The 21,165-nt window shown below is 33.2% G+C and overlaps 1 protein-coding gene, 1 long non-coding RNA gene and 1 pseudogene across 5 annotated transcripts; 2 read left to right on the top strand and 1 right to left on the bottom strand.

The window, feature by feature from the left end:
* Positions 1–1,349: 1,349 nt before the first annotated feature.
* On the top strand, positions 1,350–7,193 carry LOC144551641 (kihadalactone A synthase LFS-like). Of its 3 annotated transcripts, XM_078299702.1 has the most exons (11): positions 1,350–1,510; positions 1,589–1,784; positions 2,123–2,194; positions 3,864–3,915; positions 4,239–4,360; positions 4,451–4,551; positions 4,831–4,889; positions 5,252–5,308; positions 5,433–5,478; positions 5,792–5,871; positions 7,088–7,193. In XM_078299702.1, exons 1-11 carry the CDS (start codon positions 1,430–1,432, stop codon positions 7,149–7,151), a joined length of 930 nt encoding a protein of 309 aa, XP_078155828.1. In that variant the 5' UTR covers positions 1,350–1,429; the 3' UTR covers positions 7,152–7,193. The 3 variants fall into 3 exon arrangements, with proteins under 3 accessions (XP_078155828.1, XP_078155830.1, XP_078155829.1); XM_078299704.1 differs by lacking the exon at positions 2,123–2,194; XM_078299703.1 differs by lacking the exon at positions 5,252–5,308.
* Positions 7,054–7,477, bottom strand: LOC144551642 (uncharacterized). Its single transcript, XR_013510849.1, has 2 exons — positions 7,422–7,477; positions 7,054–7,202 (listed from the first exon to the last, which is right to left on the bottom strand). It is a non-coding gene; the product is annotated as an uncharacterized LOC144551642 (long non-coding RNA).
* A 5,122-nt stretch (positions 7,478–12,599) lies between these two features.
* On the top strand, positions 12,600–18,192 carry LOC144551640 (kihadalactone A synthase LFS-like; annotated as a pseudogene). Its single transcript, XR_013510848.1, has 11 exons — positions 12,600–12,735; positions 12,813–13,014; positions 13,788–13,859; positions 15,219–15,270; positions 15,629–15,750; positions 15,844–15,944; positions 16,213–16,271; positions 16,631–16,687; positions 16,811–16,856; positions 17,180–17,259; positions 18,087–18,192. The product of XR_013510848.1 is annotated as a kihadalactone A synthase LFS-like (transcript).
* Positions 18,193–21,165: the final 2,973 nt, after the last annotated feature.

The following is a 21,165-nucleotide window of genomic DNA, read 5'->3' as shown; positions in this document are numbered from 1 at the left end:
CCGATCCGAAACGAACAGACCAGATTAAAAACTTCGCACATCTCCGCAGAGATTGGTTCCGCAGAGGATACGCTTCTGGAGACACAGAGCGAGTGGTCGATCGGGAAAGAAGAGAACTTTTCCTATTCTTTATTAATTCTCTTGTTAAGTTTCTATATTGGTTGGCTTAATTGTGTTAGAAAGAGTTGGAAGGATGAAATTGGGCCCCTTTTTGAATTTATGCGTGTAGAATAGCACTTCCTCTTTAATTCTTGCTGGCCTAGCGCTTTAATATCACTAGTTTTTTTTTTATCTTATTATATTATTTACTAAATTGTTGCTTATTTTATTTTTATAATGACACATTTATAATTGAACGTATTCACTGTATTACGTTTTTTTTTTTTCGATACATTACACGTATTCACTCACTTTGATCCGCTAATATTTTTAACAGATGGATCAGCTTTGGTCAGCTGACTAATTATTAGCAATCGTGATAGATTTTGAAATTTAAGAAAGATGATGGTATTTATTGGTATGAATAATTTTGTTTTTTCCTTTATGTTATAGATAAAACAAATTGGCTAAGCCTCGTCTCACCCTTCGTTTCCTAATTTCTTAAGAGTGTGGTCCAAAAACCACTTGCGCAAAGCAAGGAGACGGTAGGCGTAGGAAGGAACACGGAGCGCGTGTTACTTCCTCGACACTCCGAATCGGGGAGACGGATTTGAGAGCTTTGTACGTTGATTTTCCTCCGGTACAATGCCATTTCTTTTCCTCTCCTCTCTGTCCCCTTCTTTTTCTTTAATGAAGGCTTCCCCTGATTGGAGCACATGTATTGCTTTCATATCTCCTCAGATGCCGTAAAAGAGAATCTATTAGGATTAATGAATCTAAATGTTCTTTTAATCTAATAAGAATTTTAAAAGAAATTTTTACATTTTTAATAAATATCAGATTGAGTTAGACTCAGAATAAATCGCAATCCAGTTGTGACCCCACCTTACAATATTAAGAGGATACTTGTTCCTCATCTCCGATCTTTGCATAGACGAGTCGTTAATAAAGTCAACTCGATTCGACTCAACTCGGTATCTAACATATAAATTACGAAATCACAACTTTCAGTTCGAGATCAAAATCAACGATAATCTCACTTGATCTACACAACTCGGCTCAGTTCGTTATCCGTTCTGCACGAATTGAAATCTGCTGAAATATCTCATTGTAAAAAGTGTTTCTGAAATTCCCAAATTTTGAACTCAACCGTTCAACTTTTTTTATACACGTATCTCGAGTCCTGAACTATTGTTGAAAATTTATTAGAAAATATATATAAAGTAAGAGAAGTAATTATCAAACATTGACTAATGAAAATAAAATAGAAAGAAACTTAAACTCTGGATCCATAACCCCAAAACGAAGCGCAACAAAGGTGGTTGTGGAAATGTCTAAACCAAGCATTTGCCTCCCTCTCATCGATCTCTCCACCACAGACCGGGCTTCTACCGCCAAATCTATCCGCCAAGTACTCCATCTTATTTTTTTTTTATTCCTTTTTGTGTTTTCTTTGCTTCCTTTCTTCAATTAACTGCGAATTTCTCAGGCATGCGTGGAGCATGGTTTCTTCTACCTGATAAACCATGGAATCAACGATTTTGTTATAAGTAGTATGCTTAGAGAGAGCAAGAAGTTATTTGATTTGCCTCTGAGTGAGAAGATGAAACTGGAGAGAGGGAAAAACAATCGTGGTTATACACCTCCTTATGCTGAGACTCTGGATCCTTCTTCCAAATTTAAAGGTTTCTGTCACAACCTTTTGTTTAGTCAATCTTTCATAAAGGAAAGTAAAGGACAAGTAAAGAAGGAAGCTTACATGGTTTTATATTTATTTTTCTTAGTGACTTATGAAAACTGGTAAATAAGCATCTCTAAACCTACCTTTGCTAAACTACCAGCCAACAAAGTAAATGCTGGTAATTGCATTGTAAGGGAAAATTAAGCAAAAAAAAAAAAAACTAATAAATACATGTTTTAAAAAAAAAGTTTCAACTCAGATAGTAGATCATACCAAAAAATATGTCAAATTAGATGGTGAAATAAGAACCTTTACCTACTTATGGCAGTAATGTTTTTGTAGGTGATCTCAAGGAAAGTTTCTATATCGGTCCCATTAAAGATAGAAATTCACCAAATCAATGGCCGTCAAAAGGTAAATTAATTTTTGAGGAATGGTTTTGGTCATCTGGAGTAAAATCGCTTTGGGACTAAAGGCTTGGTTGTTGTTCTTGTTGGGGTAAAATCGCTTTGGGCTCGCCTACTAACACCATGTTTCCTTTTAAATATAAGAAACTGCACAAGTTGTCAAGTGTATAAAAAATTATCCCTTTTTTTAATAATTAACCATGAAACACCACCTGCCTATTTTTATTGACCGCAACTCTAGTGCCTCCTAGTCGGCATTAAAAAAAAAATGAGAAAGTATTTCATGGCCCTTGAACTATATCTTTGATTCAAATGACTTCTTGAATTTTCTTTATTCATACAGTCCCCTGAACTTTTTAATTTTCTGAAATCCAGCTGTTCGGTTCGGTTAGTTAATGTTAAATCTATTGTTATTATGCTGATGTGTTGCTCTGCTGTGGTGACTTTGTCTTTCCCAAACAAAATTCTTCTGTAAATTAGAAAAAAAATAGCAAAACCAGTCTTTCTCTCTAATCAAACAAGATCATACGAGCTAATTAATTTCTATAACTGTGAAAGCAATATTACCTCATGGTGGCATGATGCGGTGATATAGTGCACAAGGAAATCTCAATTTAGGGTTTATATACCAAAGAAAACTGGAATGGCGAACAAGTTAGGGTTTATATTCCAAAGGAGCTTTGTCCTCATGGAGTTCACTAGATAGCAAACTTCTCTGAATAACTAATTGTGGTTGATCTCTTCTCTTGTGCAAACTTGATTATCTGGATAGACGACATGAGAAGAATCCCCCATGATGCTAACAAGCCATAGTATGGCTGAGCACTCTTTTCTTATTAGTAATTACTAAAATAATTCAGATTACCTTTACCAAATCGGCAAATCCTAATCAAACTGGTCCATAGTTCTAGAAGCGTGATAATACTTTTTGTCAATTTGGACCAATTCTTAAAAGAGGCACATGTAATTGAAACTGAAAAGTTGTCTCTAGAGGCTTCGTTTTGAATGGTTTTTGGAGCTCCGAAGCTAATAAACCCTTTCCCAATGAAGCAATTTGTTGTTAAAGCGAAATTGCAAATAAAATCAAGTATAAACTAGGTACAGCTAACATAGAAGATGGACTTTGCCTGTAATGCTTGTTCTTGATTGATCTTTTGAACGATGGTTATAGCTCATATGTTTTATTTCCCTAAATGTTAGTCTCTCTGTGAAGTGTACTTGATACTCTTTGCTAATGCAAATTTAATTTTGCAAAAGGAGGAGACAATTAAACAACGGGAGAAGAAACCTGGAAAAGATGGAGCAAATGTGATGAACTTTTCTTTTGGCAAAGACAAGTCAGGAAGACCAGTGTTAGCACAATAATGGAACAATTAACTTTTGATAACGAACGGCTGGATTTAGGCAAAGTTCAAGGGGTCATTTGAATTAAAAAAAAAGTTGACCCATTTGAACCAGCACAACAGTTCAAGGGGCCAAAAAAGACTTTTCTCTTAAAAAATCTTGTTTCAACTATGAAATACCTTCTTTAATCAAAGTGAAGACACATTGTAAGTAGTTTGCCTGGTCAGTGACTCAGTGTTTGTTAAGATACAAGCTACAAATTATGACTTATAGTAAAGAATTTACTTTTTACTCTTTAATCTATTTGTAATTTCCTCCCTACTATGTTATAGAAAGCTTGCCAGTTTGGAGAGAGACAATGGAATCATATTATGAAAATTTTATGTAAGTTTCCAATATATTGCAATTAAATCAACGGTTTCAACAAGTATTGTTTAAGTCCAGTCATGTACTATTATGACAATTTCAAACAGCAATTTTCCTGGTTGTTTAATATTTCCATGATTTAATCAATCATTTTACCACATGTTCATTTCTCAACTGAGGATATTTTTAAATCACATTAAAAAAAATGGCCGAAACCTGTGTGTTAGAGCACTTGTTTAGTCCTCAAAATTGTATGATAACCAAAATTTTGTAAAAGCATTCAGATGCAATTGTAAATTTTGTAAAATTGTATGGTAACAATGGCTTCCATTTCTTCATAGGAATGTTGGCTCGAAATTAATTTCCTTGATTGCTCTTGCATTGAACCTTGATGAAAATTTCTTCACGAAAATAGGTGCTTTGGACTCTCCAATGGCATTTCTTCGTCTACTGCATTACCCGGGTAATCCTTAAATTATTATCATGTACAACACGAAGTGTTTTTTATCTTATTGTGGCCATTAATTGAAGTTTACTTGCCGAAAACTTTTAGGTGAGATCTCTGAATCTGATAAGGGTAACTATGGCGCATCAGCTCACTCTGACTATGGTATGATAACTCTTTTGGTCACAGATGGCGTACCTGGATTACAGGTTTGTCGTCTTCTTAATTTAAATGAAAACATGGTTTCTTTCTATTTCTTATAAATTATGTAGCCCACCAAAGGAACCAGCTCCTCCCACTCTTTTTTATGTTAATTTTTTATTGTGTTGCTTTTCTATGTCATTGTGGTATAGATTTCATCATTTGTGCATTTCATATTGGTTGTGGTGTTTTCAATGCAATATACTTTTATACATATGAAATTTATATTAGAATTTTAATGCATCAGATATTTTTCTATTTTGACTTTATTTAATGGAAACATGCAGATTTGTAGAGAAAAGGATAAGTATCCCCAGCTATGGGAAGATGTTCGTCATGTTGAGGGGTAAGCTGTCATATGGATTTCTTTGTACCAATCATGGCTCGTAGCTGGATGTACTGTCTGGTATTGAAATGCAACAATCTATCCCTGCATTTTTATCTCTCTTTTATTAATTGTACTTTCTTGATTGATTTTCATTAAGCTGTGGCCTTATGCCTGGTAAGGGCTAGTAGTATGGCATGGTACAAGTTTTGGGAAACCTTCATTTAGTCATTGGCCATGTTATTGTGTGCAAGCATCGCTTGTACACTTGGAAAATCTTGGTTAAGTTTGGATCAACCTAAATTCCAATCAGTACAGACTGAAATTTCACTTGGTACATACAGAAAAATTCTCCTGTTAATAATTTATGTATTTTTTTGCAGAGCACTTATTGTAAATATTGGGGATATGATGGAGAGATGGACCAACTGTACTTTTAGGTTAGTTATGTCACTTCGTATATACTAAAACCTTGTACTTACACTGTGATTATCATTATATCCTTTCAAGTTATGCATATTACCTTTCCTATGAAGATTATATTTATTTTCTAATTTTTTACAGGTCGACACTGCACCGAGTTATGGCAGTTGGGGAAGAACGCTACTCTGTAAGTTTGTCTATTTGATTGGATTTTCTCCTGTTGTTCTTGAAAATAGAATATATCACAGCTACCCCTATAAAACATTGAAATAGCAGCTTGGGTATAACACAAGAGAGGATGGTATGGGTGATCTTTTTGATATCTGGTGTAAAGAGGGTATTTGGTAATTTTGTAGCGGGAACTGAAAACTTGGAAGTATTCCTCAACTGTTATTGGAAGCTAACCTAATATGAAAGCAGTGGTACTATATGCAGCTTACTGTTAGTTTGTAATTTTTTGCCTGGAAGTTTCTCCTGACAAGGTTTTAACCTAACTTCAGGCTGCTTTTTTTCTTGATCCGAATTATGAGTGTGTGGTGGAATGCTTGGAAAGCTGCTGTAGCGAAACTTCTCCTCCAAGGTCTCTCTCTCTCTCTCTCACACACACACACACACACACAGAAACATAAAACATAAATAAGGAAAAGATAATGTCAATGATAAAGCACCGCACAATTTTTATAACAAAGTGGAGTGATAGCTGAATAAAGAGCTTCATCATGGTATTTTTGTTCTTTGGATTCTTTTGTTTTATATCAACTGAATAATTTCAGATTTCGTAGATTTAAAAATAAACAGTTATGTATACTTCTAAATTCTAATTAATATTATCGATTTAAATATCAAGCAGAACGTAATTAAATGACAAAACAAAAGTGAATCTTAAAATTGAAATCAATTAAAATGCATACATTTTCAAAGGTGAGCAATTAATTAGTGATATAGTTGTAATCACCATGTAACCATCTTGAGATTTGTGCCAGCACTTGGAACATAATCATTTATTCACTGTATTCTAAACAAAATTATGAGTATCGATCCAACTTCAAGTTCTGTGCCCTCAGAAACCAAAAAAAATAAATATACCAAGATTTTAGGTTACGGCGACAATAAAAAAATTTAGTTACCAGACATGCATCTGCCACACCTGACCGTGACAATTCTATTACCAGACATAATTGGATTGTATTGCTTTCTGATACTAAATTGATTGTTAAAAGTCTGTAATTTCTCTCCAGGCTAGTCTGTAACCATGCTTGATGCTACTATATGTACCTTTGACAGTATAACCTGACCCAAAACACATTGTACTAAGTCATTACCTACAGTTGCATGCTAAAATACCAAACCTTCACCCTGGCAACAGAAAATTGGATGAAATTTTAATAAATAGGCCAAAGGTATCAAGCGCTGATCCTGTATTTTGATCATTTAATTCCTAAAATCATGCTTGATGCTACTATATGTACCTATGACAGTATATGTAACCATGCTTTCTGATACTAAATTGGTTGTTACTTGTTAAGAGTGTGTGATTTCTCTCAGGCTAGTCTGTAACCATGCTTGATGCTACTATATGTACCTATGACAGTATAACCTGACCCGAAACACATTGTACTAAGTCATTACCTACAGTTGCATACTAAAATACCAAACCTTTACCCTGGCAACAGAAAATTGGATGAAATTTGAATAAATAGGCCAAAGGTATCAAGTGCTGATCCTGTATTTTCATCATTTAATTCCTAACAGCTATAATTTGTTGCATTTTTCTCTCTTTATAATACTTATTGCAGGTTTCCTCCCATAAAGAGTGGCGACTATTTGAACGAACGCTTTAGATTAACATATGGCTACTGATGATATGTCAAAAAAGAAAAATAAAGCAGAGAATATTTGTAAGAGTTAAAACTTATAAAACCATAGATATCAAGAATTTTCAGCTTTTTTAACCAGTTGTTCAAGTTTTGCAGTAATACAACCCGACCTCAAGTTTGTAATTTTATTCAGGTTTGCTCATATTTAAATCTATAAAAAAAAATAGAAAACGAAAGGGCAAACACCGATTGTTAATTGTCAGTTGCAAAGACTGGGTCGTTCATTTGAAAAAAAAAAAAAACACAAACACACACACTAAAAGGATGGTTATAATTTATTCCAAAATTGAAATAAAACATCTTTTATTGCATTGGTATATTTTGGACCCAAAATTGAAATATATTTTTTTTCAACTCACTATTTTGGAATAGAATCAGCTGCTCTTCAAATCTCTATTATTTTCTGTTCTTCTCTTTATCTCTCCTCCTCTTTGAAGTGCTCTTCAAATCTCTATTATTTTCTGTTCTTCTCTTTATCTCTCCTCCTCTTTGAAGTGAGAAATAGAGAGTAAAAGAACAGTAGGGTCCTGCTTTTCTCAAAGTGGATGCTAATTTCACTGTTTTCTCCTCTCTTGATTTCCGCACTCTCTACTCTCTCCTCTGTACTTTCAACTGCACATGTAAATTAGATTATTTAGATCTGAGTTTTGTATAACTAGTACCTTCTTACTTAATTCTTGCTTGTGAGACAAAGAGAAATTAGTTCATTTTATTGAAAAAGAGATTATTTCAATTTGAAAATGTTTGAATTCATCTCTTTTCTCAATTATTATACTTGGATGAATTCATTATTGAGAAGAAAAAATAATCCATTATTTACACCAAATTTACAACAATTGCCATCAAATGAGATAGGTGTAAGCGGAAGACTAAGAACTCAAACTCAATAAGAGCAAATAAGTAATTTTAATGGTGCATGTTGAATTCTTTCCAAATCCGATCACAAGTTACGGAATTTCATATGGTCCAAATTATTCTCTCAAATCCCGTGAAATAAAATCATTATCCGTTTGTTTTCTGTTTTAATCAGAGAACTTTTCAAAATAAGAATTCCATTTCTTATTTTTAAAGAATGTCACTCCTTCCGATCAGATCCTCCAGAATCGATGTCCGTAGAGGAAGGGAAAGGGACGGAGAGGAAGAGAAATGAGAGTTCTTCCTCTCCGAACAATAATTTCTACACCCTAAATCGAGGGTGACAGATTTCGCCAAAAATCAACACTAAGCTCTTCTCTTCTCTCCTCCGAACAGTAACTTCTCATCTCCGCTACCTCTCCGTTTCCTCTCTTCTGGAGCAGGTGAACAACGTGGACGCCCGACAATCAACATATTTTCCCTTTCTTTCCTTTAGGTTGTGCTCTAGACGAAGGGACGCGGAGGGAAGGAACGACAGCAAAGGGGAAAACTCTCAAAATCTGGTCAGCCCAGACCAACTCACCTGCTCCAGAAGAGGAGAATCAGAGAGGGAGCGAAGGGGAACGAGAGGGAGCGTTCACTGTTCAGAGGGGAGAGAGAAAGCAAATTTGGGCGAAATCTGTCATCCCCGATTTGAGATGTAGGTTTTACTGTTCCGAAGGTAGTCTCCCCTGTCGTCCCCTCCCCTTCCCTCCCGTTAACGATGGTTTCCCTCCAATACTGGAGCACAGCCTTAATGGAAGAGTTCTACCTCCCTCTAAAGCACACCTAAATGAGTCTGACCGATCCTAGCAGATACTTTCTGTCCATGTATTTGTTCTATATTTTTATACCATCCTTTTGACATTGTATGTACTATGTAAAACTCTAATAATCTATCCGTTTATATTTATGATGTTTTTTTGTATCTTTTTCAAAATGGTGTTGCTTTGTTCTAGAATGCACTATGTCATAATTATATTTTAATTTTTTTTATTTAACTAATTAATTTGTTCTTAGTAATGCTGTTGAAATGTGTCAAAATATTAGATTTTGAAATTTTGTGTTGGATCAAATAAAGTAAAAATGAATTTGATAATTTTTAATTTTAGCAGTTTTCTTAAATTAATCAATGGCCGAAGCTGCTGGAAAAATGAAAATTTTATGAAATTAACATCAAAATATCAACAATTGATTCCGGGCTTTCCAGCGAACAAATTTTGAATCTCAAATTAGAGCTTAAGAATTGAAAAAGAAAAACATAATTTGCTGATATAACTTTGACCCAAACTTAAAAAAAATATTACTGAAATAATTAGTGCCTACTGAATTCAAAGATGTGTTGCTTCTAGATGATTATGGTGCAAATTAAAATAAAATACATATTTTCAAAATAAATTAAAATTTTCACAACTAATCTTATGATAAAATCGAATATTCATTTTAACACATTCTCATTTTCATTCTTATACAATCTATATCAATGGGTTCTCATTTTTTTTTTTTTTGAAAGACTTGACAGAAGCTATCAGAAAAGGTTTCCACTTTTATTAAAAATAGATTTTCATCTCCGTCAATTCTCATCTCATATAATTTCGTGATACATAAACAATTGTTTAAGAAAATTTCAGTTGAGTGATTTTTTTTCCGGACCCACCTTAGAGCATCTCCAACAGTAATTGCTTATGCTGATGTGTCAATTGTTTTTGTAATTGCTGGGTTGTATGGTTATTGCTTATTTAGCAATTCTTGAAAATAATTGCTTAATAAGAAATCTTTTTCTAAAGATGAGTTAGTCAAATGTTTAATTTTTATTGGCCAAGTGTTTAATTCTCAATTATTTGGTTGATTGTACTAATGTAGGATTGAATTGCTTAATTTCTAAATTTTTTATAATTATTATTTAACAATTAATTTCAATTGCTGAATTAAAGATGCTTTTAGATGCACGGGAGGGAGGTTTTTGAGATTTATGTCAAATTAAGATAAACAGTTCCATATCTCATGCCAGGTACCTTAATGGATTTGAATTTTATGAATTCAGATCCTCTCCGGTATCGTAATAGAGAATCTTTTATAATTACTGAATCTGGACCGTTCCTTTTAACTTCGCACGAATCTCAAAGCCCAATAATACTGCCCCTGCGTTAGTACGAATTCCAAAGCAGCTGAGAGTTAATCTCAAACCGTAAAGTGAAAATAATTTTTTATAGTAATGGAGAGGATACTTATCCGAATTTTATTGGATCGGCTCTTCTCTAATCTCTAGTACTACTGTACTAGCGGAGTTCTTGATGCTTAGCAGATATGGATCGTTAAATTCAAATCTAACTGTGAGGATCAACGGCCATTTTTATTAATAACCCAAAAATTTTTTTTTTTACAAAAGTAACTCCAAAATCTGAGTTTTTCCAAATATAACCAAACCGCCAGGCACACGTTCGGTCTGCTAGGGACCTGACCGCCAGCGTTCTGGGCGGTCCGCTTTTTGTTTTGTTTTTTTTTTTTTTTTAGAGATCTGATTTTTTCTTAATATTTTCATTTGTTTTAGTTTTTTTTTGCTTAGGGTATTTGCTGATGCACGAACGATCAAGAAATTGGAAAAAAAGTAATGGAAAGATAGATTTGGTTCTGAGATCACACAGATTCTCAATTCTTTAATAAAACTGATACATCAAGAACTAACTTCTGCCAAAAGACATGACGTCTGTTTAAATACAAACCCTAAAAACAGAAAATACATAAAAAAAAAACATAAAAGACCCTAAAAACTCTAAAATTATAAAGAAAGGTCCAAAAGTCCAGGAAGGGAGACTCGGATCACGAATCTGAGCCAAAAAATCAGTGAAACGAATCATAGATTCGTTTTGAATCCGGTTTTGGGCTGTGGAGTTCCTGTCAAAATTTCAGCCCGATCTGACAGACGGATCAAAAGTTACGCCCATTTTCGTGAAGCATGCGCAGGACCATATTGCATCATATTTGCCAAAAAATAAAATATTTGATATATTTATAAGTGATGTTGTCTAATTGTAGAAAAATCCAAATAAATTGAAATTTGTATCAATTTTGTGTATTTTTTAATGCTCTACATGCTGGTGTAATAACTTTTTCAGTTTGGTCCCTTTATCAGTCCAGACTTGCTGATTTACCAACAGAGGTCAAATTTAATGTTTTTAGTGCATTGCACTATACCAGCAGCTTTTGCCTAGTGCTTGGCTGCTGAGTTTGGACTTGGTACCATACCAGAGGTTAGTTTAGGGTGCTTTGTGCATGGACAGAGATCTAATTTGAGGTTTGAACATATTTTAGTATCTCTAAACTATTGTTTTAATACCATAAATATAAATAAGAAGATCAACAAGCTGTCAGAGCTTGAAATTTTTTGAATCGAGGCCAAATCCTTAATTAGTGTTTATCTTTAGACTTGTGATATCCAACTGACAAATCAATTGAAAGTTATAAAGAGTTACGACATCACTTATAAATATATCAAATGTTTTATTTTTTGGCAAATACTCTAAGCAAAACTAAAACTTCACAAATGAAAATATTAAGAAAAAAAATCAGATCTCTAAAAAAAAAAATAATAATAATAAAAAAAAGCGGACCGCCCAGAACGCTGGCGGTCGGGTCCCTAGCAGACCGCCCGTGTGCCTGGCGGTCCGCTATAGAAGTGGACCGCCAGCATGCCTGGCGGTTTGGTTATATTTGGAAAAACTCAGATTTTGGGGTTACTTTTGTAAAAAACTTTTTTTTTTTGGGTTATTAATAAAAATGGCCGGAGGATCAAACTTGTACATTTAAAAATTAGATAAAGCAGATATGGTGCCAGAAATTATTTGGGAAAACAATCTGATGAAATTAATGAAATTTAAGGAACACAATACTCTCATGAAACTTCGTTCCCACCCTTGTTTTATTGATATAAATTCTGTGCATTACAATTCGAGGAATCACAGCTTCTTCAAATAGGGAGATGAGAATTGGAGAAATAGGAAAGAAGAAAAAAGAAAAAAAAGGAAAGAGATAAATTACAGAAACAAAAATCTAGCATTCTCAATCCTATTATTACATATCTTCCTTTCTATCTTTAGATAACACAAACAGGGAAACAAATATGGGCTGTGACTGTGATTGTGCGCCTCCAGTCTGCTGGATTTTCTGTGTGCACTTGCTTCTTTCAACACAATCTATATCCCGCTATGCGACTGTCAATTGGGTTTGTCGAATTGGAGAGTAGCACGGTCGAATCGATTTTACACTTACTGTGCTTGTGTCCATATGCAGTGACAGTTTGGTTTGAAGTTTTGCAAATCACTGGTATAACCTTAATGACACTGGCACTGACAGTGCTCCAGATATGGGAGAAGTCATGGCAACGTGTTAGAACTTAGAAGCAATGGTAATAATAACACTTTGGGATCACGATTGTAAAACTTCTTTATTAATAATAACACTTGTCAGAGTCAGACACTGACAAGTAAGAGAACTAGAGAAGTAACAACATTGACTATGAAAATAAAATATGAATAAACTTATCAATGGATCAATAACCCCAAAAACGAAGCGCAAGGGAGGCATTTGTGAAAATGTCGACGCCAGGCCTTTACCTTCCTCTCATTGATCTCTCCAGTACAGACCGAGCTGCTACCGCCAAATCTATCCGCCAAGTACTCCTCATATCTTTTTTTTTTCCTTTACGTGTGTTCTTTGTTTTTTTTTCTTCAATTAACTGCGAATATCTCAGGCATGCGTGGAGCATGGTTTTCTTCTACCTGATAAACCCTGGAATCAACGATTTTGTTGTTAGTAGTATGTTTAGAGAGAGCAAGAAGTTTTTTTATTTGCCTCTGAGTGAGAAGATGAAATTGGAGAAAGGCAAAAAGAATCGTGGTTATACACCTCCTTATGCTGAGGCTCTGGATCCTTAACTTCTTCCAAATTTAAAGGTTTATGACACAACTTTTTTCTAATCAATCTTTCAGAAAGAAAAGGAAAGTAAAGGAGAAGTAAAGAAGGAAGCTTACTTGAATTTATATTTATTTTTCTTAGTAACTCCTGTTATGAAAACTGGTAAAAAGCATAAGTAAATGCTGGTAATTGCATTGTAAGGGAAAATTAAGCAAAAGTGACCAAACCTAATAAAAACATGTTTTCAAAATGGTCCTGGTTGACTGATAACAATGGACAGAAGGATAAGTTTCAAGAGTAAGGCTTAGGTGCTATGAATAGCATAAGGCATTTTGTGCTACGTCCTCAAAAATCTATCGTATAAACTTCAAACTTTGATCTAAGTAGGTCAGGAAGTTGGTTATATTATAATGAATTTGTAGAATACCAATTTTTACTATTTTTGAATTGCTTTTACTTTTTATGATTTATGAAAGAGAGCAAAAAATGGCCTAAAACATTAACAATTTTCTTTTATTTTTAATTCATTTTTTGTCATCTTTCATAAATCACAAAAAAGAGTAAATAAAAAATAAAAATAGTAAAAATTGGTATTCTACAAGTTCATTATATAAATAATTTACCGAGCTACTTAGATCGAATTTTGAAGTTTATATCATAGATTTTTTAGACCGTAGCACGGAAGGCCTTGTGCTATCCATAGCACCTAAGCGTTACTCTAAGTTTCAATTTAGATAGTAGATCATACCAAAAAGTATGTCAAATTAGATGAGGAAATAAGAACCATTACTTACTGGTAATGTTTTTGTAGGAAACCTGAAGGAAGGTTTCTATATCGGTCCCATTAAAGATAGAAATTCACCAAATCAATGGCCGTCAAAAGGTAAATTAATTTTTGAGGAATGATTTTGGTCATCTGATGTAAAATCGATTTGGGCTCGCCTACTAATACCATGTTTCCTTTTAAAAGTAAGAAACTGCATAAGTTGTCTATTATATAAAAACATATGCCTTTTTTAGTAATTAACCATTAAACACCACCTGCCTATTTTTATTGACCGCAACTCTAGTGCCTCCTAGTTAACTTTAACAAAAAATGAGAAAAGTATTGCATGGACCTTGAGCTATATCTTTGATTCAAATGAGTTCTTGAACGTTTCTTTATTCAAACAGTCCCCTGAACCTATTAATTTGCTGAAATCCAGCTATTCTGTTAGTTAAATGTTAACTCTATTGTTATTATGCTGATGTGTTGCTCTGCTCTGGTGACTTTATCTCTCCCAAACAAAACTCTTCTATAAATTAGAAAAAAAAAAATAGCAAAACCAATCATGTCTCTTTTCCTGTCTTCCTCTTTAATCAAACAAGATCAAGCTGATTAATTTCTAGATAGTGAACTTCTCTAATTAACTAATTATGGTTGATCTCTTCTCTTGTGCAAACTTGATTAGCTGGATAGATGAGCACGAGAAGAATCCTCCATGATGCTAACAAGCCCTAGAATAATTCAGATTACCATTGCCAAATCGGCAAATCCTAATCAAACTGGTACATAATTCGAGAAGAGTGATATACTTTTTGCCAATTTTTACCAAAACTCAGAAGAGACGCATCTAATTGAAACTAAAAAGTTTTGTCTCAAAAGGCTTCGTTTTGAATGGTGTTTCACTACAGCTAACATGGAAAATGGATTTTGCTTTTACTGCTTGTTCTTAATCGATCCTTTGCATGATGGTTATAGTTCGTTCCTTTTATTTCCCCAAATGATAATCTCTCTGAGATACTCCTTACTAATGCAAATTATATTTTGCAATAAAGGAGGAGACAATTAAACCAAGGGAGAAGAAACCTGGAAATGTTGGAGTAGACCCGATAAATTTTTCTTTTGAGAAAGACAAAGGAGGGAAGACCAGTGTTAGCAAAATAATGGAACAATTAACTTTTGATATTGAAAAGCTGGATTTAGCCAAAGTTTAAGGGGTCATATGAAATAAAAAAAAGGTCAACCCATTTGAACCAGCACAACAGTTCAAGGGGTAAAAAAGTCCTTTTTCTTAAAAAAATCCTATTTCAACTATGAAATACCTTCTTTAATAAAAGTGAAAACACATTGTAAGTAGCTTGCCGGGTCAGTGATTCAGTGTTTGTTAAGATTACAAGCTACAAATTATGACTTAAAATAGTATAGAATTTACTTTTTACTCTTTAACCTATTTGTAATTTCCTCCATACTATGTTATAGAAAGCCTGCCAGCCTGGAGAGAGACAATGGAATCATATTATGAACAAACTATGTAAGTTTCCAATATATTGTGATTAAATCAACGGTTTCGACAAGTATAGTTTAAGTCCAGTCTTGTACTATTATGACAATTTCATACAGGACATGTTCCTAGTATTTTAATATTTCCAATGATTTAATCGATCATTTTAGTACATATTCATTTCTTAACTGAGGATATTTTAAAAGCACGTTATAAAAATGGCTGAAACCCGTGCGTTAGAGCACTTGTTTAGTCCTTCCAAAATTATAATATTTCAGTTAGCCCAAGATTTTGTTATAGCATCAGCCCAAGATTTTGTTATAGCATCCAGGTGCTATTGTATATTTTACAACATTATATGATGACCATGGTTTCCCTTTCTTCATAGGAATGTTGGTTTAAGATTAATTTCCTTGATTGCTCTTGCGTTGAACCTTGATGAAAATTTCTTCACGAAAATAGGTGCTTTGGACCCTCCAAAGGCATTTCTTCGTCTACTGCACTACCCAGGTAATACCTTTAAATTATTATCATGTGCAACACAGAGTGTTTTTTATTTTATTGTGGCCATTAATTGAAGTTGACTTACCAAAACCTTTTTAGGTGAGATCTCTGAATCTGATAAGGGTAACTATGGTGCATCAGCTCACTCTGACTATGGTATGATCACTCTTTTGGTCACAGATGGTGTACCTGGTTTACAGGTTGGTCTTCTTTCTTGATTTAATGGAGACATGGTTTCTTTCTATTTCTTATAAATTCTGTAGCCCACCAAAGAAATCAGCTCCTGCTTTTTTTATGTTATTTTTTTATTATGCTGTTTTTTTGTGTGTCATTTCTCATTTGGGTATAGCGTTCATCATTTTGTGCATTTTATTATGCAGTTCATCTTTTGTATATATGAAATTTATTTTAGAATTTTAATGCTTCAGATATTTTTATGTTTTGACTTTATTTAATGGAAACATGCAGATTTGTAGAGAAAAGGATAGGCATCCCCAGCTGTGGGAAGATGTTCCTCATGTTGAGGGGTAAGCTGTCATATAAATTTCACAGTACAAATCATGGATGGTATCAGTATGTACAGTCTGGTATTAAAATGCAACAACCTATATATCACTGCATTTTTATCTCTTTTATTAAATTGTATTTTCTTGATTGATTTTGATTAAGCTGTTGTCTGATGTCTGGTAAGAGCTAGTATGATATGGTACCAGTTTTGAGAAACCTTCATTTAGTCATTGGCCATGTTATTGTGTTCAAGCATCGCTTGGGCTTTTGGGAAACCTTGGTTAAGTTTGGATCAACCTTAATTCCAATCAGTACTGAAATTTCACTTGGTGCATTCAGAAACTTTCTCCTGTTAATAATATAATGTATTATTTTGCAGAGCACTTATTGTAAATATTGGGGATCTGATGGAGAGATGGACCAATTGTATTTTTAGGTTAGTTATGTCACTTTGTATACACTAAAACCTTGTATTTCCACTGTGATTATCATTATAAACTTTCAAGTTATGCATACTACCTTTCCTATGGAGGTCTTATTTATTTTTATTTTTTTACAGGTCGACACTGCACCGAGTTGTAGCAGTTGGGAAAGAACGCTACTCTGTAAGTTTTTTCTATTTGACTTGATTTTCTCCTGTTGTTTCTTGAAATAAAAATTTTCACATCTACCCCTACAAAACATTGAACTAGCAGCTTGAGTATAATATAAGAAAATCAAGAGAAATTGGTATGGTTGATCTATTTTATATCTGGTGTAAATAGGATATTTTGTAATTTTGCAGTGGGAATTGTAAACTTGGAAGTATTTCCTGAACTGTTAATGGAAGCTAACCTAATATGAAAGCCGCGGTACTATATGTAGCTTACCATCGGTTTGTAATTTTTTGCTTAAAGTTTCTCCTGACAATGTTTTTACCCAACTTCAGGCTGCTTTTTTTCTTGATCCAAATTACGAATGTGTGGTGGAATGCTTGGAAAGCTGCTGTAGCGAAACTTCTCCTCCAAGGTCTCTCTCTCTTTCTCTCTCACACACACACACAAAAATAAAACATAAAATAAGAAAAAAAGATAATGTCAACTTACATGCCTTATAACAAAGAGGAGTGATAACTGAATAAAGATCTTCATCGTGGTACTTTTTTTTCTTTGGATCTTTGTTTATATTAATCGAATTATTTCGGTTTTCATATATTTAAAAAATAAACAGTTATTATACATCTAATTAATATTATCGATTTAAATGACCAAAAAAAGGTGAATCTTAAAATTGAATTTTTTTTTAAAATGCATACAAATTCAAAGGCGAGCAATTAATTAGTGAAATAGTTGTAATCACCCTGAGCCACCTTGAGATCCGTGTCAGCACTTGAACAGAATCATTTACTTACTGTAACCTAAACCAAATTATGAGGTTTATTGATCCAACTCCAAGTTCTGTGTCCACAGAAACAAAAGGATAAAAAATTATATTTCAAGATGTTTCGGTTACGGGATAATAAAGAAAATTCTATTACCAGACATGCATTTGCCACACCTGACCGTGACAATTTTATTACCTGACAGAACTGCATTGTATTGCTTTTTGATACTAAATTGATTGCTAATGCTACTATTATGTGACTATGACAGTATAACCTGACCTGTCACGCATTGTACCAAGTCATTACGTACAGTTGCATGCTAAAATACCAAGCCTTTACCCTGGCAACAGAAAATTGTATGAAGTCTGAATAAACAGGCCGAAGTAATCAAATGCTGATACTGTATTTTCATCATATAACTCCTAACAGCTATGCTTTGTTGCATTTTTCCTCTTTATAATACTTATTGCAGGTTTCCTCCCATAAAGAGTGGTGACTATATGATGGAACACTTTAGACGATCATACGACTACTAATGATATGTCAAAAATGAAAAAATAAAGCAGAGACATTTGTAAGAGTTAAATTTATAGAACCATAGATATAAAGATATTTTTAGCTTTTTTAACCAGTTGTTCAACTTTTGCAATACAAGTTTGTAATTTTATTTAGGTTTATGGTCCCTATTGATGATTTTTTAAATCTACAAAAATAGAGGATTAAAAAAACAAACACCGATTGTTAATTGTCAGTTCAAAGACTGGTCCTTCATTTGAAAAAAAAAAAAAAACACTAAAGGATGGATATAGTTTTATTTCAAATTTGAAATAATCACAGACTACAGGGGATTTTGTTAAGCAAAATAAAGCATCTGGGGCTAAATAAATTATTGTAGTGTAATTTTGTTTTATAGGGGGCTAATATGTATAAGTACTTATATAAATTATTAAATATGAAGGACTAAAGTGCTAATTTCTAATTTATAGGGGTGGCTAAGCTACCCTTTAACTATACTGTGTTCTGCCACTGTGAATAAGGGTAGCAAAAAAGCTCGAGCTCGTGGTTCGATCGTGACTTGTATCTGACTCACTTGTTACTGTAACGAGCTGTTCACGAGCCAGCTCACCACTAGCTCAATCCATAATTAACGAGTTCAAGCTGGAGTCTAGTTTGCTCGTCAGCTCGCGAGCTAGCTCGGCAAGGAATCAATTTGTGTGTATTTTATACTGTCTAACTCAGTCCAGCTCAATTCAAAAAGTTTGTAGAATTTATTTTTTCTTTAAAACAAGATCCAGTCAAACCTAGCGACTTAACTCGGACTGGCTTGTTACGATTTCAAGTTAAGATTTTAGCTCAGATGTCATAGATCCAACTAGCTCGGACGAAGCCGTTGCCACCCTACGGATGAGTATCCCTCATGTACCGCACCTACCCAAGGAAATTCCAGCCGAATGATTTTTTTTAGTCCATCTTAGATGCACGGGAGATTCGTACCAGATTGAAATAAACAGTTCCCGATCTCATTCTCATTCTACCAGCTCAGATACCTGACTAGATCTGAATTCTACTGTCAGGATCAGACTAGTACATTTAAAATTAGATAGAACGGACATGGTGCCAGAAATTATTTGGGAAAACAATCTATCCCTATGCGACTGTCAAATGGGTTCTGTCGAATTGTAGAGGAGCCCAAATCAAGTAACTTGCTGTACAAGGCCTGGTTTCTCTATTTCGTTTTTGTAGAAAAAATTGTACATTTCACTTTCTAATCTAATTTCAGGAATATGAGAGAGTTCTTTATTTGAAAACTATACAGAAAAGTTAAAAAAAAAAAACTGTTTATAAACTCTATGTTAATAGAAATTTTAAAATTAATTTCAGGAATGTGAGAGTTAGAAACTTTAGAGATCTTAATTTTTAAAAAGTAAATAACAGTTATTTAGAAACTTATTTGAGTTGCTGAGATGTAGATGCTCTACTGTTTGGCTCTTCAATTCCTTTTTTCTTGAAAAGCAGAAAGGGAGTTTCTTTTTTTAATGTACAAGTTATAATATTTTTTTATATACAATTTGAATAAAATTAGAAAATTCTCAAGTCTAAAACTTATTGAATTAACTTTAAATGACAAATTTAAATAACTGAGACCGATCTACTTTAGTAATGTGTTTTATGCAAAATTTTGAATTTTTGAATTTTTTTTTTTAATATAGAGTCAAGCTGCAAAAAAAATGTTGAAAAATGAATGTATTAAAATTAATTTGTATATTTTTTTTTTACAACTTGATTTTATACTAATTAATTTTAAAATTTATAAATTTTGCATGTAAACACAGTATATCATTTTGAACTATTTGAATTCATCGTTTGAAGTCAATTTGATACGTCTTGAAGATAATTTCATCAAAAAAATTAATGAACATAAGAAACACTAGTTTTTTTTTTTTGTTGTGTGTAAAGGTTGGAAATCAAGCCACCCTACTATTTAATATTCACAAGAGATTCTTCTATCCGGATTTCAAACCTGCGATTTTCTCTACGAAGTACATTGTTTTTGTCACTAGATTAAAAATGAATTCTCCAAACAAACACCCTTATTTACTTATATAATTTCTTTCTTTTTTTTATATATGAAATTTTTTTATTTTTATGCATAAACATACTCAAACATCGTATCGTACGATCTGCGATTGGAATTGCATTTGTTTATATTATCCTGTAAAAATATAAGATTCTACTTTGATGTTTGTCATGTTGAGAGAGACTATCTGTCGGAATAAAACTATATTTTAGAGGATATGGTTTGATATGAAGACTTGATTAGTGTTGTATAATTTCGAACATAGTACCAAGATATGTCGACGTCGTTATTACTTCTTTTTTTAAGTGAAAGTCGTTATTACTTTGTTTGGATTTTTTTTTTTATGTTTGGATGCATCCTCAATAACAAGTCCGAATTCTCTACATTATTTTATCATTTGAGTTTGAATTCAGACCGTTCAATCAGAATCCAAGCTAATTTTATCTAAACTTGTAATGCACTAGCTTCCTTTAAAATTTTGTATCAGTGCATAACAAACTAACTGGATTTGAACTTTTTTTTTAATGTTTGGATGCACCTCCAATAATAAGTCCAACTCCTCTGCATTACTTTATCGTTTGAGTTTGAATTCAGACCGTTCAATTAGAATCCAAGTTAATCTGATATAAAATTGCAATGCACTGGCTTCCTTTAAAATTTGTGTCAATGCATAACAAACTAACTGGATTTGAATTTTTTTTTTTTTAAATGTTTGGATGCACCTCCAATAATTAGTCTGACGCCTCTACATTACTTTATCATTTGAGTTTGAATTCAGACCGTCCAATCAGAATCCAAGCCAATCTAATATAAAATTGCAATGCACTGGCTTCCTTTAAAATTTGTGTCAATGCATAACAAACTAACTGGATTTGAACTTTTTTTTAAAAAAAATGTTTGGATGTACCTCCAATAATTAGTCTGACGCCTCTGCATTACTTTATCATTTGAGTTTGAATTCAGACCGCCCAAT

The sequence above is a fragment of the Carex rostrata genome, chromosome 3 (genome assembly GCF_964058835.1).
Source record: "Carex rostrata chromosome 3, lpCarRost1.2, whole genome shotgun sequence".
NCBI classification, from domain to species: Eukaryota; Viridiplantae; Streptophyta; class Magnoliopsida; order Poales; family Cyperaceae; genus Carex; species Carex rostrata.
The sequence above is the reverse complement of the archived record's forward strand: the minus strand, read 5'-3'. Positions and strand labels throughout refer to the sequence as shown.